Source organism: Rana temporaria, chromosome 2, assembly GCF_905171775.1.
Source record: "Rana temporaria chromosome 2, aRanTem1.1, whole genome shotgun sequence".
NCBI classification, from domain to species: domain Eukaryota; kingdom Metazoa; phylum Chordata; class Amphibia; order Anura; family Ranidae; genus Rana; species Rana temporaria.
In genome coordinates, this window is record NC_053490.1 from 210,935,524 (window position 1) to 210,953,878 (window position 18,355).

Sequence of the window (18,355 nt, forward strand, 5' to 3'; positions counted from 1 at the left end):
GCAATCCTTGAGTCCATGGGCTTTGGGCAGTCTTTTTGGCAGTGGATTTCACTGTTGTACAGCACACCTAGGACAGCTATTCGTACGGGGGTCATACCGAGTATTTTCGATAGGTAGGGGCACCAGGCAGGGGTGCCCATTGTCACCCTTCCTGTTTGCTCTCATGATGTAAAGGCAATTAGGGTGGGTAGCATTGATGAGGGCTTGGCACTCTATGCAGACGATCTTTTGCTGTTTTTAAGGGACCCGGGGGAGTCGTTAGTGACCGCCTTGGATATTATGAACACATTTACCACCTATTCCGGGCTAAAGGTTAATTGGGGCAAGTCGTCCATACTACCTTTGGATGAAGGGGCGAGAGCAATGGCAAATTCTAATTTACCACTAAAATGGGTTACACAGATAACATATCTGGGGGTGAAGGTAACAGCGAGTGTAATGGACTATATGTCTCTTAATCTGCTGCCCCTTTTGATATTTTTCAAACAAAAGGCGCAGGCTTGGCAAAAGCTTCCCTTATCATTGATTGGCAGGGTTAACCTTTTAAAGATGAAGATTCTTCCAGTTATCTTGTATTTTTTGAGGAATGCTACAGTGACAGTATCACCAGCTCGTTTCTCTGGGCACCTAAAATGCGTAGAGTGGGATTGAAGGTCTTGCGGGAGCCATGGGGCCAAGGGGAACTGGCGCTACCTGACTGGCGTAAGTACTACTTGGCTGGTCAGTTGGTTTTTGTGCATAGGTGGTTGGTCTCGGATGCGGGTGACTCGGCTACCGTATTGGAGGCAGCTCATCTAGGGTCCTATGAGTCCCTCCGTCTGGCTATTTATAGGGGCACTGGTCGGGATCTCCCTCTTACTGATTCCATGAAGGCTACTGTTAAGGCTTGGGAGGAGGTGGTGACGTTATCTTGTCCAAGTTACAAGGGGTTTTCACCTTCAACCCCCCTGTGGATGAACCCAAAGCTGCAACAGTTCTATAAGTTTGATGACGCTGGGGGTTGGGCATCTAAGGGGGTTAAATTGCTTAAGGATATTACTCGCGACGGGGTACTCTTGACGTTTGACCAATTGAAGGTCAAACATGATCTTCCTAACACACAATTTTTTCGATATCTCCAACTGAGGCATGCATTTCAGACTCAGTTTGGGACAGAGACTGTTGAATCTTTCCCTTCTAGATTAGAGGACTTGCTTATGACAGACGACCTGCCCAAGACCTTGTCAGTGACATATAAAGAGCTATTTAAAACTAGTCCCAAGGCCTTGCTCAAGTGCAGAGAGCGGTGGGAGGCAGAAGTTCCAGGTATACAGGGAGAGGAATGGGATGACATGTGGGACCGTCCATTTAAATATTTGGTGGCGGCTAGGGACTGGCTGATTCAGTTCAAGTTCCTACATAGAGTGTATTATACCCCTGCCAGGTTGGGGTCGATATATCCATCGGTGCCCTCAGAGTTTTGGAGGTGTACGTTTGCTCCTGCGGACGCGCACCATGTATTTTGGGGCTGCCCCTAGATCCAGCAGTTTTGGACTGGGGTCACCTCCTGTATAGCGGGGGTTCTGGGGGTACCAATTCCACAAGAAATTAGTGTATGTCTGCTCGGCCTGGTGGAGGAAGTGGTCCCGTCAAGGGCTCACAGAACATTACTCAGTATCCTACTATTCTATGGGAAAAAGGCTATTTTACTCAAATGGAGGAGTCCGGGGGCTCCGGAGGTTGCTTTCTGGAAAGGGCTGGTAAATGCTATGCTTCCATATTATAAGGCGACATACTTGTCTCGGGGTTGTGGTGGTAAATTTGAGAAAGTATGGAGGGCCTGGTATGAATCTGATTTGACAGTTGGGTAGCTGAGAATGATCTCTGATGTATGAAGGTTCCCGTATTACATTGTCATTTCATTTAGTCCGGGTGCATCGGGTATAGCGGGTTGTATCTCGCATTGGGGAGGAGGAGGCTTCTATTCAATATGATTAAAGATATGGTATGACGGGGGGTAGGAAACTGAGTAGGGGGGGTGGAGGGAAGGGGTTAAGTTGTTATGACTGCTATCTGTGATGGCAAGGTTCTATGTTAGTAACTGGTCATGTTGACCGTTAGGTAAGCTTGGTGTTGTGCCAAGGAATGTATATCTTGTTATGTCCAAAAATTTTCAATAAACAGAAATTTTCAAAAAAAACGGACTGCATGTGAGGTCGACATATGTCTGATCAAGCATGTGGTGCCCAAGCGGCTGTTGTTTTGGCCATGCTTGATACACTTCAGACATATGTTGCAAACAGCAATGGTAGGATCTGCTGCACAAGTCTCAAAAAAGGCCCACACCAAAGGAATTTTGAAAAAACGCGGGGGGTCAGAAGCGCCCTGCACATGCGGAGCTCTGCGGTGTGGTGCAGTCGGGTGGCTGCCCTTAAGCTGGCCCCTGGAGGGCATCCTGCCTCGTTGGAGATGTGCCTTCTCCTCCTCTCTTCTATCAGGCACCCACGTAGAGTCAGTGTCACAAACTACGGCAAACGAGAGTGAACCACAACTGCGGTTAGGGAAAGATTTCAATGCACCTCTCTATGATATGTGAAATTTCAGTACTGGACCCCATGCATCACTCCAATCAGAGAAAAGGAGTTTGGGGGTTCACTACATCATCTCTCTCACATATAGGAATTCGTTGAGCTACTAAGGGTGGAGGTATTACAACATGCCTCTAACCCCTAGCTTTGAAAGACTACAATAAACGTGAATGAGCACAAGTACATTAGGGATTTCAATGCACTACTCTATGTATAGTGATTATCAGTACCGGACCCCAGGCATCACTCTAAACAGAGAAATAAGAGTTTGGGGGTTCTCTACATCATATCACTCACATAGAGGAATGCATTAAGCTACTAAGAGAGAGGGTATAACATACCTTCAACCCTTAGCCTAAAAAGGTTAAGCGAACATGTTCAATATTTTAGGCCGCAGGCCCATATACTTTTACCAACAAATGTCAAGCACGTAGCATAAGTGTCAGGAAAGGTTCCACTCGCTGGTAATACCGTCTGATATTTGGCGTGCAGTACTGATGTCCACCAGCAGGTGTCTCCTGGCAGTTTAGAACTGTCAGGAGAGCCTTTCCCTGCTGGTGTTATGTGATCTTTGCCTGCAGTACTGGCGTCCACCAGCGGGTGGATCCCGGCAGGATGGAGCATGTATCTCCTCCTGTCATTAGGATTCACCTGAACCTGGTAGCAGGTAATGGTATAAAAACCTGGCAAGTTCAACATACTTTGCCTTGGCTTTGTCTTGTGCCCTGCTTGGAACCCTGAACCTGAACCCTGATCCCAATCCTATTTATACCTGTTCCTGTCAGTCCTGTATCCCTGGATCCCTGCCCTGCTATCTGATCCCTTCCACCCTCTCCCTGTCCATTGCTCCTTGTCCCCCATTTGCTGATCTCCCGTTATGACCCTGGCTTAGCTAGACTTCGATTGCGGTATTCCCGTTTGGCTATATTTATTTGTCTGATTATTGTTTTTTTTGGGGTCTTGTCTAATATTGGTTTGCTGTGCAGTGTGTATTATTGGAGGTGGTTGCGTTACATATTGTTCACATTTCATTAATAAATTATTACTTTCTTCACCTATATACGTCTGGTTCACTTGTGCAGTCCACACAGTTCTGATCGCATCTGATTCATGACAGAAAGCCAAGGCCATCCCTGATCAGAAGTGGCTGCACAAAGGAACCATCTCGGTTCTGTTGGCTTGCTGAAATGAACCCTAACGGGATTCCCTATTATGCTTTGCTGGCGTCTGAGAGTGGTGACTATCTACGCCAGACACTAAAAGAGTGGACCCATGACCACCTGCTTGAGATCATCCGTTTGGTCCACTCCCAAGTTGACCAAGGCTGTGTTTTGTTTGGAGAGGGACAGCCTTTGATCCAAATATGTGCTGAGCTAGCCCTGTCCTGTGTTCCAGGGCCCTGTGATGATTTTTCTCTCCCTTTCAATGCTGATCAGGTGGAATGTCTGGTGTGGCTGCTAGAGGATGATCCCACATGCTTTGTTGAGCACTATTCAGTTTGTACTCAGAGTCTCAGGTAATCGTGCTAGGGAAAGGTCTGAGGGGAAACAGGGAAATTGACCTGAGGTGTGCCGGGGTCACGTGGTCGGTATGCCTAAAAGGGGGCATACCCAAGTAGAAGTAAAAGAAGAAAAAGTAAGGGGATGGGTGGGTGGGACACAAGAAATCGTCGCCCAGAAGGAGGAAGGAGGGTGGGTTTAAATACCTACCGACTCCTCCTACAAATACAGGCTGACCTGCGGTCAGCCTTACACTTGTACTCAGAGTCTCAGGTAATCGTGCTAGGGAAAGGTCTGAGGGGAAACAGGGAAATTGATCTCAGGTGTGCCGGGGTCACGTGGTCGGTATGCCTAAAAGGGGCCAAAAAATAATAACAGTAGGATGAGCTAGCAAAGAGATTGAAATGAAAGTGACCGTATGTAACCACAAGCCCCCAACGCAAGACTGCCTGTGACAGACATGTGGAACTGGGGTATGTCCGGAATAGAAAGCTGACTACCGCCAATCTAACTTCTCAACAACGAAAATACAGACCCCTCGATGAAAAGCAGCAGAACTGCACCTGTACTAAAGCACGGCCCGGAGTGAATATATGAAGTGCTACCCTAGCTAGGCAGCAAGGAATGGCTGCGTGTCATGCCCTGTGCTAGCAGGGAAGGGAGTGCTAGGGAAAGGAGGGTGGCCTATTTCTGAGTACATCCGCAAAAGTCTGGCGCCCAGACTGTGCTGGGCACCAGCTTGAAAAACCTGTTGAGCTGAAAAGTGGCAAAAGAACCAAACCGCAAGTAGGTACAGAATGTTTTGTGAGAAAAGCAACCAGGATGCTGAGCAACCTAAGGCAAACCAGGCCAATTAAAAACGTAACACTCAAGCCTATGAGCCTGAAGATGTGTCAGGCAAGTGATGTAAGTAGTAAGATAACATGACGTACGAAAATGTAATGAAAGCCGTGAGAAGCGGATGAGGGGACTTGCCACTGCACAAGCCAATTAGAAACAAAACATCTCAATCCGACAATACCCTTAAACGTGACAGGTACCCAGCAGTGGAGAGTGGCCATGAACTAACGTGAGGATATGAATGTGACATGTATGCCCAGACTATGAAAATAAAATGTAGGTAAGTGTAGCACTAGTGCAGCTGGACTGACAATGTGACAAACCCATGAAATGCGAAGGCCGAGCAACCTGAGGCGTAGCAGGCAAATTAAAAACGTACACTCAGGCCTGATGAACCTGAAGACGTGTCAGGTCGATGTTTGAGAAAAGAAATGTCAAGATGCATGAAACGTATGAGAAACGGATGAGGAGACTTGCCACCGTACAAGCCAATTAAAAACGATCATCTCAATCCGTAAGCACCCATAGATGTGATGGGTGACCCCCCCCCAGCGGTGGAACGCCATGAATCTAAAAAGCACATGCTAATACTACCAAATGAAAACTAACACAACTGGAACCTGCATGAGAAACATAAGGTAGCACGAGAAAAAACACATTCGAGAACATGAATAGCATGAGAAACGGGAGGAAAAAAAAAAAACACATGAGACACATCAATAGCATGAGATACGAAAACATGAGAATATAAATTGCATGAAAACATAAAATCGTAAAATTGCATGGGAAACGTGAACACGCGAGAACATGATTGCATGAGAAACGAAATACACTGAGAACATAAAATCGTGTGAAAAAGCGCAACTCGTATGAAAAAGCGCAACTCGTATGAAAAAGTGCAAACAATGTAATTGCATCACGACTGAAACCTGCAAGAGAGACGTAAATATTCGAGAACATGAATAGCATGAGAAACGTAACGTAAAACGAAAAAAAAAAAGAAATATAAAATTGCATGAGAACATGACTCGCACGAGAAACGTAAAACCCATGAGGATATGACTAGCATGAGAAACATAATCACATGACATAACAGACATAACAGGCATGAAAAACGTAATTGCATGAGAAACGTAGTCGCGTAAGAAACGTAACCGCATGAGGACATGATTAGCATGAGAAACGTAAACACATGAGGACATAACCTGCATGGGAAACGTAAACGCATGGGAAACGTAATCGCATGAGAAAATACCATGTGAAACGTAAACACATGAGAAACGTAACCGCATGAGAACTACCACGAGATACGTAACCGTATGAGAAAAAAACATGAGAAACGTAATCGCATGAGAAACGTAACACATGAGAAACATAATCATATGAGGACATAGCAAGCATGAAAAACCGTGGTCGCTTGAGAAACGTAGTCGCATGAGAAAATACCATGAGACACAAATCGCATGAGACACAAAATCGCATAAGAAACATGATACCATGAGAAACGTAGTCGCATGAGAAACGTAGTCGCATGAGAAACACGATACCATGAGAAAGTGGTCGCATGAGAAACGTGGCCGCATGAAAAACATGGCCGCATGAGAAACGTAGTCGCATGAGAAATACCATGAGACACAAATCGCATGAGACACAAAATCGCATGAGAAACATGATACCATGAGAACGTAGTCGCATGAGAAACGTAGTCGCATGAGAACGTGATCGCATGAGAAACGTAGTCGCATGAGAACGTGATCGCATGAGAACGTGATCGCATGAGTACGTGATCGCATGAGAAACGTAGTCGCATGAGAAACGTAGTCGCATGAGAAACGTGATCGCATGAGAAACGTGATCGCATGAGAAACGTAGTCGCATGAGAACACAATTGCATGAGAAACGTAGTCGCATGAGAAATACCATGAGACACAAATCGCATAAAACACAAAATCGCATGAGAAACATGATACCAAGAGAACGTAGTCGCATGAGAAACGTAGTCGCATGAGAACGTGATCGCATGAGAAAGTGATCGCATGAGAACGTAGTCGCATGAGAACGCGATCGCATGAGAAATACCACGAGACACAAATCGCATAAGACACAAAATTGCATGAGAAACATGATACCATGAGAACGTAGTCGCATGAGAAACGTAGTTGCATGAGAACGTGATCGCATGAGAACGTAGTCGCATGAGAACGCGATCGCATGAGAAACGTAGTCGCATGAGAAATACCATGAGACACAAATCGCATAAGACACAAAATCGCATGAGAAACATGATCCCATGAGAACGTAGTCGCATGAGAAACGTAGTCGCATGAGAACTTAGTCGCATGAGAACGCGATCGCATGAGAAACGCAGTCGCATGAGAAATACCATGAGACACAAATCGCATAAGACACAAAATCGCATGAGAAACATGATCCCATGAGAAACGTAGTCGCATGAGAAACGTAGTCGCATGAGAACGTAGTCGCATGAGAACGCAGTCGCATGAGAAACATAGTCGCATGAGAGATACCATGAGACACAAATCGCATAAGACACAAAATCGCATGAGAAACGTAGTCGCATGAGAAATACCATGAGACACAAAACGCATAAGACACAAAATCGCATGAGAAACATGATCCCATGAGAATGTAGTCGCATGAGAAACGTAGTCGCATGAGAACGTAGTCGCATGAGAACGCAGTCGCATGAGAAACGTAGTCGCATGAGAAATACCATGAGACACAAATCGCATAAGACACGAAATCGCATGAGAAACATGATACCATGAGAAACATAGTCGCATGAGACCCTAAAACCCTGAGAACATAACCGCAATGGGAAATGTAGATACACGAGAACATGAAGGCATGAAAAACATAAAGCTACCAGAAACCTGAGACAGGGGGAGATGCATGACACATGGATAGTAGTGGATTACAGAGCTGGACGTGAAGTATGGAGTCTATGTACATGAATGGAGCTGAACATGTATTGTGGGAGTATGCATATAAATGGAATGCTGCATATGGCCAGAGCTGGCAGCCACAGATCCTAAGTTGCTGCTAAGAACGAGCGGACCTCGTACTGCCACTCCCCCCGACTGGGGAACCCCCACAACCACTTGGCCAAGCCCCCCAGCTACCAAGCAGACACCCGCTCCCCCTGCAAACTCCACCGCAGGGAGAGGAGCGAACCCCTGACCCGTAAGGAGGGAGGACACGACTCCCGTTCAGCTGCAGCCATCGGAGCGTGCACCTGTCGGCACTCTGACGTCACACACGGAAGTAGCGTGTGTCGACTCAGAGGGGAGCCCTCCCACCCGCGGATGCCCCATACCGACCAGATGGAGGTGGCTGTTCGCCTGTGGGGCCCCCCGACTGACTCCTGAAACCTGTAAAAAAACGGCAGACACAGGGACTCCTCAAGGAGCCTCACGTCCTGCAGCCTCACGTCCTGCCCCCTCACGTCCTGCCGAGCCGAAAACCCGGAAGTGACGTCAGACGGGCACACAAGAAATCGTCGCCCAGAAGGAGGAAGGAGGGTGGGTTTAAATACCTCCCGACTCCTCCTACAAATACAGGCTGACCTGCCGTCATCTTTACACTTGTCAGTACAGACCCTTGTCAGACAGGCAGCATGTGATTCATTCTTTGTCCAACCAATACTCTGTGCATGGTCAATCACAGCCAACCCACAGCAAACCACTTCTACCATCAGACACCTACCTGTTCAAAAGTCTTTTCTCCCATCACCCATGGCAACCCCAGTCGCAGCTCAGTACACACTGCTTCCCACCAGATACCAATATCCAGTCTCTGCTCCCTGTACCTATCCTGCATTCAACCCACCTGTCTCTTCTCAGCTGCCTACAAACCCAAAAGAACTTCCTCCAGTTTATAATTTTCTTCCCACAAATGGAACTTTCTTTTGGTGGTATTTGATCACCTCTGTGGTTTTTATTTTTTGGTAAACAAATTAAAAAAAACAAAATTTTTTGAAAAAAAATTTTTTTTTTTAGTTTCTGTCATAAAATGTTGTTTTCCCTTTCACTGACGGGCACTGATGAGTTGTCACTGATGGGCACTGAGGAATTGGCACTGATAAAGTGGCACTGATGAGGAGGCACTGATATGTAGAATTGATGGGCACTGATAGGCGGCACTGATATGCAGCACTGGTGGGCACCAATAGGCGGCACTGATATGCAGCACTGGGCACTGATAGGTGGCACTGATGGCCACTGACAGGCGGCACTGATGGGCACTGACTGGCATCTGTGATGGGCACTGACAGGCGGCACTGATAGGTGGTATTGATTGGCACTGACAGGTGGCACTGATGATGAGGTACTGACAGGTTACTGCTGGGCAGTGATTGGCACTGTGGTGGGCAGTGATTGGCACTGTGGTAAGCAGGGATTGGCACTTGCAGAGTTTATTATATGGGGCACTGCTGGGCATGTCATTTTTACATTTGAGAGGGCTGTGCTGAAAATCAATGTGCTGATTATCAGCACAGACCCCCCCCCCTCCCCCAGTGCGCGATTGAACATGAGAAATTATGTTTTTTACCGGCACTTCCTGGTTCACGCAATGATCAACTGGGATTGGTCACAGCTGATCACGCGGCAAGAAGCCTCTGAGGCTTCTTATCACGATCGGAAATGCGGGATGTCAGACTGACATGCCGCACCCTCGATCGCTGTGCTCGCCGGCATGTTATCCTGCTGGACATCAATAGACGTCCAGTCAGGATAACAGAACAACTTCCCGGCTGTCAATCTGCTATTGACCGGACGGGAAGTGGTTAAAGAATGACATGTTAGGTATCTTTTTACTTAGCATAACATCACCTTTAACATTATTACACAAGAATTCAATACAATACAATTCTGAAAAAAAGTCAGACTAGGGGTAGAAAAGTGGGCTGTGGAATGTGAGGGAGGGAGAAAAGTCCCAGAGGTGAGAATGGTCATAGAACTACAGTATTTGATAGTGATTTAGAAAACCGAGGTCCACGTTTAGTTTGTTATTTCATGTATTAAACAGAATCATCATTCAAAGTTCAAAGATTTTCCTTTCCTGAGTAGTCTTTAAATTTCCTTTAACCGCTTCCTGCCTGGCCTATAATAGAATGAGGGCCAAACGGGAGTGCTCCCATCGTGGGTGGACATCATATGGCCTTCTCCCAGACTTGCCACTCGGGCGCCCCCCTGAGGGTGCATTTTTTTTATGTGTTTTCCATTCTTTTCAATGGGGGGGGGGGTGTTTTTGGTGCATTTTTTTTTACTGCTCCAAGCATGCACCAAAAATGCAGCAAGGAGGAAAAAGCAAAGAATCAACAACTGACTAGTGTGAAGAGTTCCAAAGGATTTAATGGTCATGCATTTTTCTTCTGCTTTTTGTAATGCACAAATTGAAGAAAAACTGATCAGTGTGAAAGCAGCCTAATGCCTTGTACACACGAGCGGAATTTCCGTCGGAATAAACTCCAGTGGGTTTTTCCGATGGAGTTCCTACAGAATTCCACTCTTGCATACACACGGTCACACTAAAATCCGACCGTCAAGAACGCGGTGCCAAGAAAATTAAGTTCTATGCTTCCGAGCCTGCATCGAATTGTTTCCGAGCATGCTTGGTTTTAAGTCCGCCAGAATTGCATCCAGAAATTCCGATTTTTTTCAGCTGAAAAAAAATTCCATTGGAATTTGGCGGAAAAAGTCAGATAGGGCTTACACACGGTTGAAATATCAGGGCTTACACACGGTTGAAATATCAGATGAAAAAATTTCGTCTGACTTTTCCCATCGGAAATTCTGAGCGTGTGTATGCGGCATAGCCCTTTGTGCACAACAGACACCACCTGTTCAGTCCTGTGAAGTATGCAGGGGCCCTCATGGAATAGTACAAAGTGCAACCACTGCTGTGTTTCCTCCCCACCTTTCTGATTTGCAGGTTATCCCCGGAGGTCATTGGTTATCTCCAGAGAAATCTCCCCCAGCAACAAGCTGTCTGTTGGGATATTTTGGCGGTATCCTGCTCATACCCTTTTTTTTTTTTTAAAGTGTATTTTGTGCGTGTACTCGAGAGAGGAGCTGGACTGCAGGAGTTGGGAGAAGGCAGGGCCTCCCCCAGAGGCAATCTGCCACCTTTCTCCATGCCCCGAGTGACAATGGCAGGTGTGTGAGGGGGTCCTCCCACACAGCCCGCCCTACCTGCTCCGCTTTGAAGCCCAACGGGGCAGAGGGACTCCCTATAAGGGAGTGAGAGGATCTAGCCCGCTCAACCAGCCCCGTTAGTCCTTCGCCTCTCTTTTTAGAGACCGCGTGGTCAAAGTGCGTGCATGTTAACCCAATTTCGAGTGCGTGTAAGTGTGGTGGTTTTTGTGGGAGGGGGGTGGGCGTACTAAGCGCAGGCTTACCTCGCATAGCACACCCACTGGGAGCCGGGCTGAGACCACCAAACTCAATTCACATGTAGCTGAGACCGGGATCCGAACCCCTAGCTGCAGAGGTTAATGGCTTGTCAGCACAGTGCCAATCGCGTTGAGCCACCGCAGCTCCCTGTCTCATACCCTTTTTCTCCCTATTTACGCCGGACCCTGCTCTAATGCTGCCAGCCACCTAAGGAGGAACCGTCAGCGCTCACCTGTGCCACTCGTAACCTCACCATAGATGTCCTGCTTCTCCAGCTCATTGAGAAAGCTGAGAACTCCGGGGGAGAGGAATGGCTTAGGTGGCTCTTGGCTGAAGACACCCCTACCACTCAAAGCCAACCAGCTTATCATTCATCCCAGCCTGTCAGACCCATGAAAATGAATTGAAAATTGTCTGTAATATGTTGCTCAAACGTCCCGCAAGCGCACAGCTCCAGTGTGAAAAGCACTCGGGTTTTCACACTGGAGTGACAGGAGAGGTGCTTTGCAGGCACTTTTTTAGCGCTAAAATGCCTGTAAAGCTCCTCAGTGTGAAAGTAGCCTAAAAAGTGACAAAAATACACTGTAGGCATTCTGTGAAATGCGTGGTAGAACAAAGAGTCATTGAGTATCCAATCTTATGCTGCCCGTACACACAGCTATATGTAGCCTCCAGCTGTTGATGGCATAGATCCAGGTAACCTGCCATCCATAGCTTTGATTGTTTTAGGACTTTGAAAGAAACAGTTGGTAGTATGTTGCCTTGACCTGTTCACTTATTTCGGTGAATTTTAGCTAGTTACATTTATCTGAAAACTGGTTTGTGTACTGTGGTGTCCCAGTACAGGTATTTGCTGCAGGCCCTGTCAGATTGAGACCCTCGGCTTGTGGGGTCTCCCCTGCAGGGACTCAGCTAGTCATGATGTGATTTACACTGTTATGGTTGATAATACGTTTATTAGGTGTGTATAGCTTTAAGAGGTTTAGTCAACCATCTCATGTTCAGTCAGAGTGTATTAGAGTCGGGAGGACTAAAGTGCTAGACAAGACCTTATTGTGTTGTGTTATACTACAGGTCAGTCTCTATGATCCACAGCTCTCAACCAATAGGCTTCAGTCTGACCAGGCCCTTATAAGGGATTGTACTTCCTGTTTAAGCCAGTCTAGACTACACACAGTTCCTAGCAGAGCCAACACAGTCAGAGGAGAGGCAGTGCAGGCCCGAAGCCTCCAGGAGAAAATACAGCAAAGAGTGGAGTATCCCTAAACATTACAGAACCAGTACTTCAGCTCATTTATCGGATCAATCTGTTATTCCGGCGAAAAGCCTCAAGTCTACAGACACTTCAGTAAGTGTATCTATTTTTCAGCCTAGTTAAGCATAGGCCCTGAATTACTAATCCGGGTTTTGCAGCCGAGTATATACAGTATATGATCAACTAAGCTCAAGCATTATCAGCTGTGTGATCCAGAGACTGCCTGCAGAATATTTTGACACTCTGTTTAAACGATGTGAAGATTTTGACACCTGCCTTCATGCCAGTAAAGCCTTCGTTGTTTTAACCCCTGTTGTGGACTGTGTTATTACCATCCTAACTAGCGGGGATACGGAGGCCCCCGGAGCTGTAGTTTCCCGGGGTATTCCAAGACTACAGTGGCGTCATGTGACAGAGAGGGTTAATACCATCTGACCCTCACTAAGGGTTAATACCACCTGACCCTGGGCTCCTAGCCCCAAGAACCAAGTAGCTAACCATCAAGCGCATGTGTGTGGCCGTGGGGCTCACCCTCCCCGGTCACCACAGTACGGTTAGAATTTGTATTGTATTTGGTCACTTTGGAACACAGATTACCATATCCTACAACTCTGTCACTCAGTACATATGTGGAAGTGAAATGTATGCATACAGAGCTTTTCTATAATCTCATGAATTATATAACCATCTCTTTACTCTGTGTTCTCATATTGAGAATGTTATTACTGTATTTTTATATGTAATGATATTTTTAATAAAGAAAAGTACAACACACAAATGTTTTTTTGCCAATTTATTTCATAATTTGTTTAAGTATTGTAGAGTATAAATGTTAGATGCCAAACATGGACTTTAGAATCCATTCTTTTTGTAAAACTTTGCCCGCGCAACTACATCATTCGAGTAGTCCTTCCCAGTTGTATGACTGTCAACTGCATCAAAACTCTTGACGTTGTCTGGACCCATGTTGTATGCTGCTAAAGCACCTGTGATAAAAAAAGTTATATTTGTATAAAAATTTGCCAATACAGTTTAAAAAGGACAAAAATCATGTGCCTAGAAAATGCAAATAGACTGTTCACTTTGCAAGGGAAATTGCACTTTACAAGAGCTTGGTGAATGTGGTAAAAAAATCCCAATCATGTGCAAGGAAAATTTAAAAACGAAAAAACACTTTTCTTGCATACGATTCACTTACAAAGCAAAGTCTATTTGCTGTCAGTAATTGAACCCTATAATTTTGTATTTTCTTCTGCGGATAGAAAGGAACCTCTATATAAGCCCTGGGTTGCTCCGAGCTTTCACAGGACTAAGCGCTGGAAGGTTGTTTTTTGGTGGCTTAATAGTGAGGCAAAGGAGGGGGGCATTAAAAGAAAGCTGTTGCTAGCAGGTTCATACTTTTACAATTTTTACAATACAACAAGATATTCCTCTGCTAGAGATTAGTGATGACAATTAAGAAAGATAAAGGAGGCAATCGCCTTTCATAAAGCACTGACCACTCCCATATTTAACCATGACCTGTTCTTTTTAAGATATCATCATTTTATACATACAGTTTGCTGGATATTTGAGCATTTGAATCTCCACGAATTACACATTTGATCATGTGGATGATTACCTTTCATAACATGGCTTGTTGGCCAGCTTGGAAATTTTTTCTTGATTGCTTCAAACATGGAAATCAGTATTTCTATGGCCTGTAAAATATGCTCCTCACTGTTCCACGCTCCTCGTAGAGTATGCCATCTTTTGTCGATCTGGTGTTAAGAAAATCATACAATTTGTTTGTTGAGCTTTAAGATGTACATACAATTAATATTACCACATTTAGTTGCAGCACATTGGGGAAGAAATTCTGTATTGTTCCATTGAAGTCTACATAAAGTGGTATTAAACCCAAAAATCATTAGATGTGGTAGTTTTTTCACCCCCTTTGTTTTCACCTGGTGATCTGGCCAGTAACGTACCACCTAAATTAGAGTGCTGTCCCTATTCATCCAGAGTGGGAGCAGACAGCAGCATTGTCAGTCTGGTGGGGAGGGGATTGTTAGATGTACTAGCAAATGTAAATACACTAACAAATTAAAGCTGAACTCCAGCTAACACTTAAAGCGGTGTGCCACCTGGGGGGGGGGGGGGAATTGAAAGTCAGCAGCTACAAATACTGTAGCTTCTGCCTTTAAATATATGGACACTTGCCTGTTCAGGGAGCCCGCAGTGTCTACACCCTGGCCAATTTTCAGATCGGCTGTCGGGTGCTGCCGCCGCCATTCATCATAAGGGAAACCTTTCAGCCTCACAGCAGGTTCCCTGCTGTGCATGTGCGAAGTGCGCTGTGCTTTCTATCTGGCCTGGAAGGGGGGGGGGGCGAACCTCTGAGTGGCAGAACTGTCTCCCAGAAGTGGGGGAAGGGTACCTGGCAAAAACAGGTACCACTTAACCCCCCCCCCCACATATGGCACCAGAGGGAAGGAGGAAGCAGATAAGTGCAGGTTCCACTTTTGGGTGGAAAGCTGCTTTAGGCGGTTACAGCAAACAGTTTTTTCCCCTTTTGGGATACAATTTGTAATTGCAAGCACCCCTGCCAGCGTTGAATTATTTGTCTCATCCCTGTAACTGATACTTCTGCAAGAGCTTGTATTTTGGAAAACAACCTTACCAGCCAGATTAGCAGATGAAAATAGAAGAGCCTAAAAAAATAAATCAAAAAACGAATGCAGCCACCACACAGCTTTAACTGGTGTGTATATTCAAGTGTAATTTGTAAAAATGTAGTACAGTTTAAATATTGTGCATACTTGTCTGTATTTCTATTACCATAAATTATATTTCATCAACATTTCCAGTGAACTGCTTATTCATTTTACTATTAATTGGAAACCTTTGATTACCTGCATCAGGCCAAAAGCATTTCCATTATCACCATATTTATTGGCATCCAAAACATTTCCAGCACGTGATTCACGAGACATGATTGCTGCAATTATAGCTGCGTCCACACCAGTTTTCCTGGACACAGACTTAATCTTCTCCTTGTAAGAGTTTACCCTTTGGAGATCTGTTCTTGCCAGTTTTTCAGATGCATTTACTCCTTTAAGCAAAAAGAACATTATCATTGAAGATATTAGTGGAATGTTTTTTTATAGCAAGAAAAGTTACAAAATTTGACCAACTCAGGTACAGCTTTAAAAATGTATACAGATATCCAATGAGAAAATTAACAAAATATTTGTTACAGGGAGTGTTAGTGTTTTTTAGATAAAGTTGTAAAATAAGTAAGATTTCTTCGAACTTATCAATTTGATCAATATGTGTTAATGTTTTAAAAAAAACTGTACTTACATGGGGCTGCTATATTTATGCATTACATATTCATGCGGTGTTCTCCATGCAAGCCTATGAGGTGTCATACTGAGAAAAATGCACTTCAAATGTGGCTTATACATTATCTCAACAGTTTCATATACAGAGCCAGACGATTTGCAATGAAAGTACCCTCTAGCAACTAATCTGCATGTTACTATATATTGTATATTCTGTGTGTGTGTGTGTAATATTATATATATATATATATATATATATATATATACACATACACATACACACACATACACACACATACACACACATACACACATCTCCGTCTTTTATGCATAGATCAGTTTGAATATAAACATACTTCACAAAAACAATAGGCATGACCATGTCTCCAAAGGCTCACCTCAGGTTGGTGTGGCCAGCCGCCTGGAGAGGGGGTGCTTGTTTGCCAACCCCCCCAAATGAAAAACCCACCAGCTGCCACTGTATCTGGGATGTGATATATTCCTTTCAATATTGTTTTTGTTTACTACTTGTTAAACAGGTTTCGTACTGTATAAATATCAGCCTAACTACTGGAGCTGTGGTAGTGCATTTAAGGTCCAGAGGTTCAAGGCTGTCCATTGCTATATTAATAGTTAAAAAAGTTAGTTTTACTGAAAAGCCTTTTTTATATAGAAATTTTTTTTTTCTAATCAATTAATCAGTGTGCCCACCCACACAGTTCAGGGGAAGAAGAAGAAGCGCAGAGAGATGGGGTTGGGCAGGTAACTGTACATTTTAGGCTACATATGAGGTTTCACTGCAATGCAGTGGTGTCTCCAGCTTTTTTAGGAGGGGCACATGGGGGGACAGGCACAAAAGTAGGGCCCCCCCCAACTATAAAATACAATTCTATCTATCTATATCCTGGGGCCCTTTACATCTGTTGCAGTGCCCTTTATTACAATCCCGCAATGGGACCCTTTCACGTGTTCTGCAGTGAGCCCCCTTCCTACTGTATTGGGGCCCCCCAGGGTGGCAGAAAACAAGAGCTATGTCACCAAAGCAGTGGGAGAACTACCAGGGTTACACTTGTGACCGGGCTAAGATGTTCTGCCACTGCGGGGTTCCCCAACCTCCTCTTGCTGTCCTGACCCTGCTATTGACAGCGCTGGTCTGGTATCTGTCTCCTTGGCAGCGGCGGCAGTCTATTAGGACATAGTGATGGTGACATTATGGGTACATACAGGGGAAGGCTGGCACTATTGGTTGTAGAGAGCTGAGCTCCCAGCTGGTCACCTAGCAGCAGTAATGCTAAATAACCTTCTCTGTTGACATGCCGATTGGGATCCAAGTGATGCTCCCAGTCAGATATAATAAACACAGTATTTATTAGAATCAAGAGTACAACCACATACATATCTACAGTGTGTGTTTTATTTATAAAAATCAACTGTAAGTTCAGCAGCCATGTGAGCTCCATGCCTGTAAGGTGTGGGCTTTGATCAATAAAATCACTATTCATATTTAACATTAGATTTTACTAGGAGCATCACCTGGATTGCATCCCGATCAGCATGTCAGAGGAGGCTCCACTGCTGCTAAGCAACCCGCAGGGAGCTCAACTGTCTACAACCATTACAAATGGGCTTGGGCATGTTTGAAATCCCATGTGCCCGATCCTGCCAGGAAGCCGACACTGCACACCGCTAATCACAGGCAGGGAGTCATTTCCTGATCTGTGCAGCTGTGGATTGGGAAAGGTCTCACTGCCTGTGATTAGCGGCATGCAGTGTCGACTTCCTTGTGGGATCGTCACATGGGACTTTGAACATGCCCAATCCCATTTTTAACAACCAATTGTGCTGGCCCTTCTGTGCATGAGCCCATCTGCCCCATAAAGTAATCAGCCCTGGGATCTAATGCACTAGCGCTGCTGCCATGGAGACAGAGACCAGTGCTGTCAATAGCCAGGACAGGACAGCAACCAGGCCCGGATTTACTCCCTTTGCCGCCCCAAGGCCGGGTCCTTCAATGCCGCCCTCGTCTACACAGTACAGGGGGGACATTATCCGCCGGGGGACTTTTTCGGCAGGATACTGAGATGCATTGAGAAGCGGAAGGGGGGGTGGGGGACTGGGATTGGTACTGCCGAAAATGACACTGAGAACCTGGGGGGTGCTGCTGCCAAAAATGACAAAATGACATTGAGAACCGGGAGGGGGGGTGCTGCTGCTGAGATCCATCTCACCTCCTCTTCCCTCTGTTTTCTCTCCTCTCACCATCCGCATGACAGGGGGAACTCCAGAAATGAAAGTGAAAGTGTCCTCTCCCCTCAGCCACAGTGCCGCCCCTGCACCCACTGCCGCCCCGAGGCCTGGCCTTGTTGGCCTTGTCTGAAATCCGGCCCTGACAGCAACCCTGTAGTTCTGCCACGGGAGAATTCCCCCTATCCACCTAAAATGTGTAGATGGG

The 18,355-nt window shown here is 45.6% G+C and overlaps 1 protein-coding gene across 3 annotated transcripts in view; it reads right to left on the reverse strand.

Moving 5' to 3' along the window:
* LOC120926439 (lysozyme g-like) overlaps positions 1–18,355 on the reverse strand; it is a 90,447-nt gene that overhangs the window by 52,215 nt on the left and 19,877 nt on the right. Inside the window, exons 4-6 of one of the 3 annotated variants that reach the window (XM_040336349.1) lie at positions 15,472–15,671; positions 14,199–14,337; positions 13,356–13,563 (exon numbers count right to left, since the gene is read on the reverse strand). In XM_040336349.1, coding sequence (XP_040192283.1) covers positions 13,430–13,563; positions 14,199–14,337; positions 15,472–15,671 — 473 coding nt within the window. In that variant the 3' untranslated portion in view covers positions 13,356–13,429. Of the gene's footprint in view, positions 1–13,355; positions 13,564–14,198; positions 14,338–15,471; positions 15,672–18,355 lie in introns of those variants that run through there. The other 2 variants (XM_040336350.1, XM_040336353.1) reach the window with 2 other exon arrangements.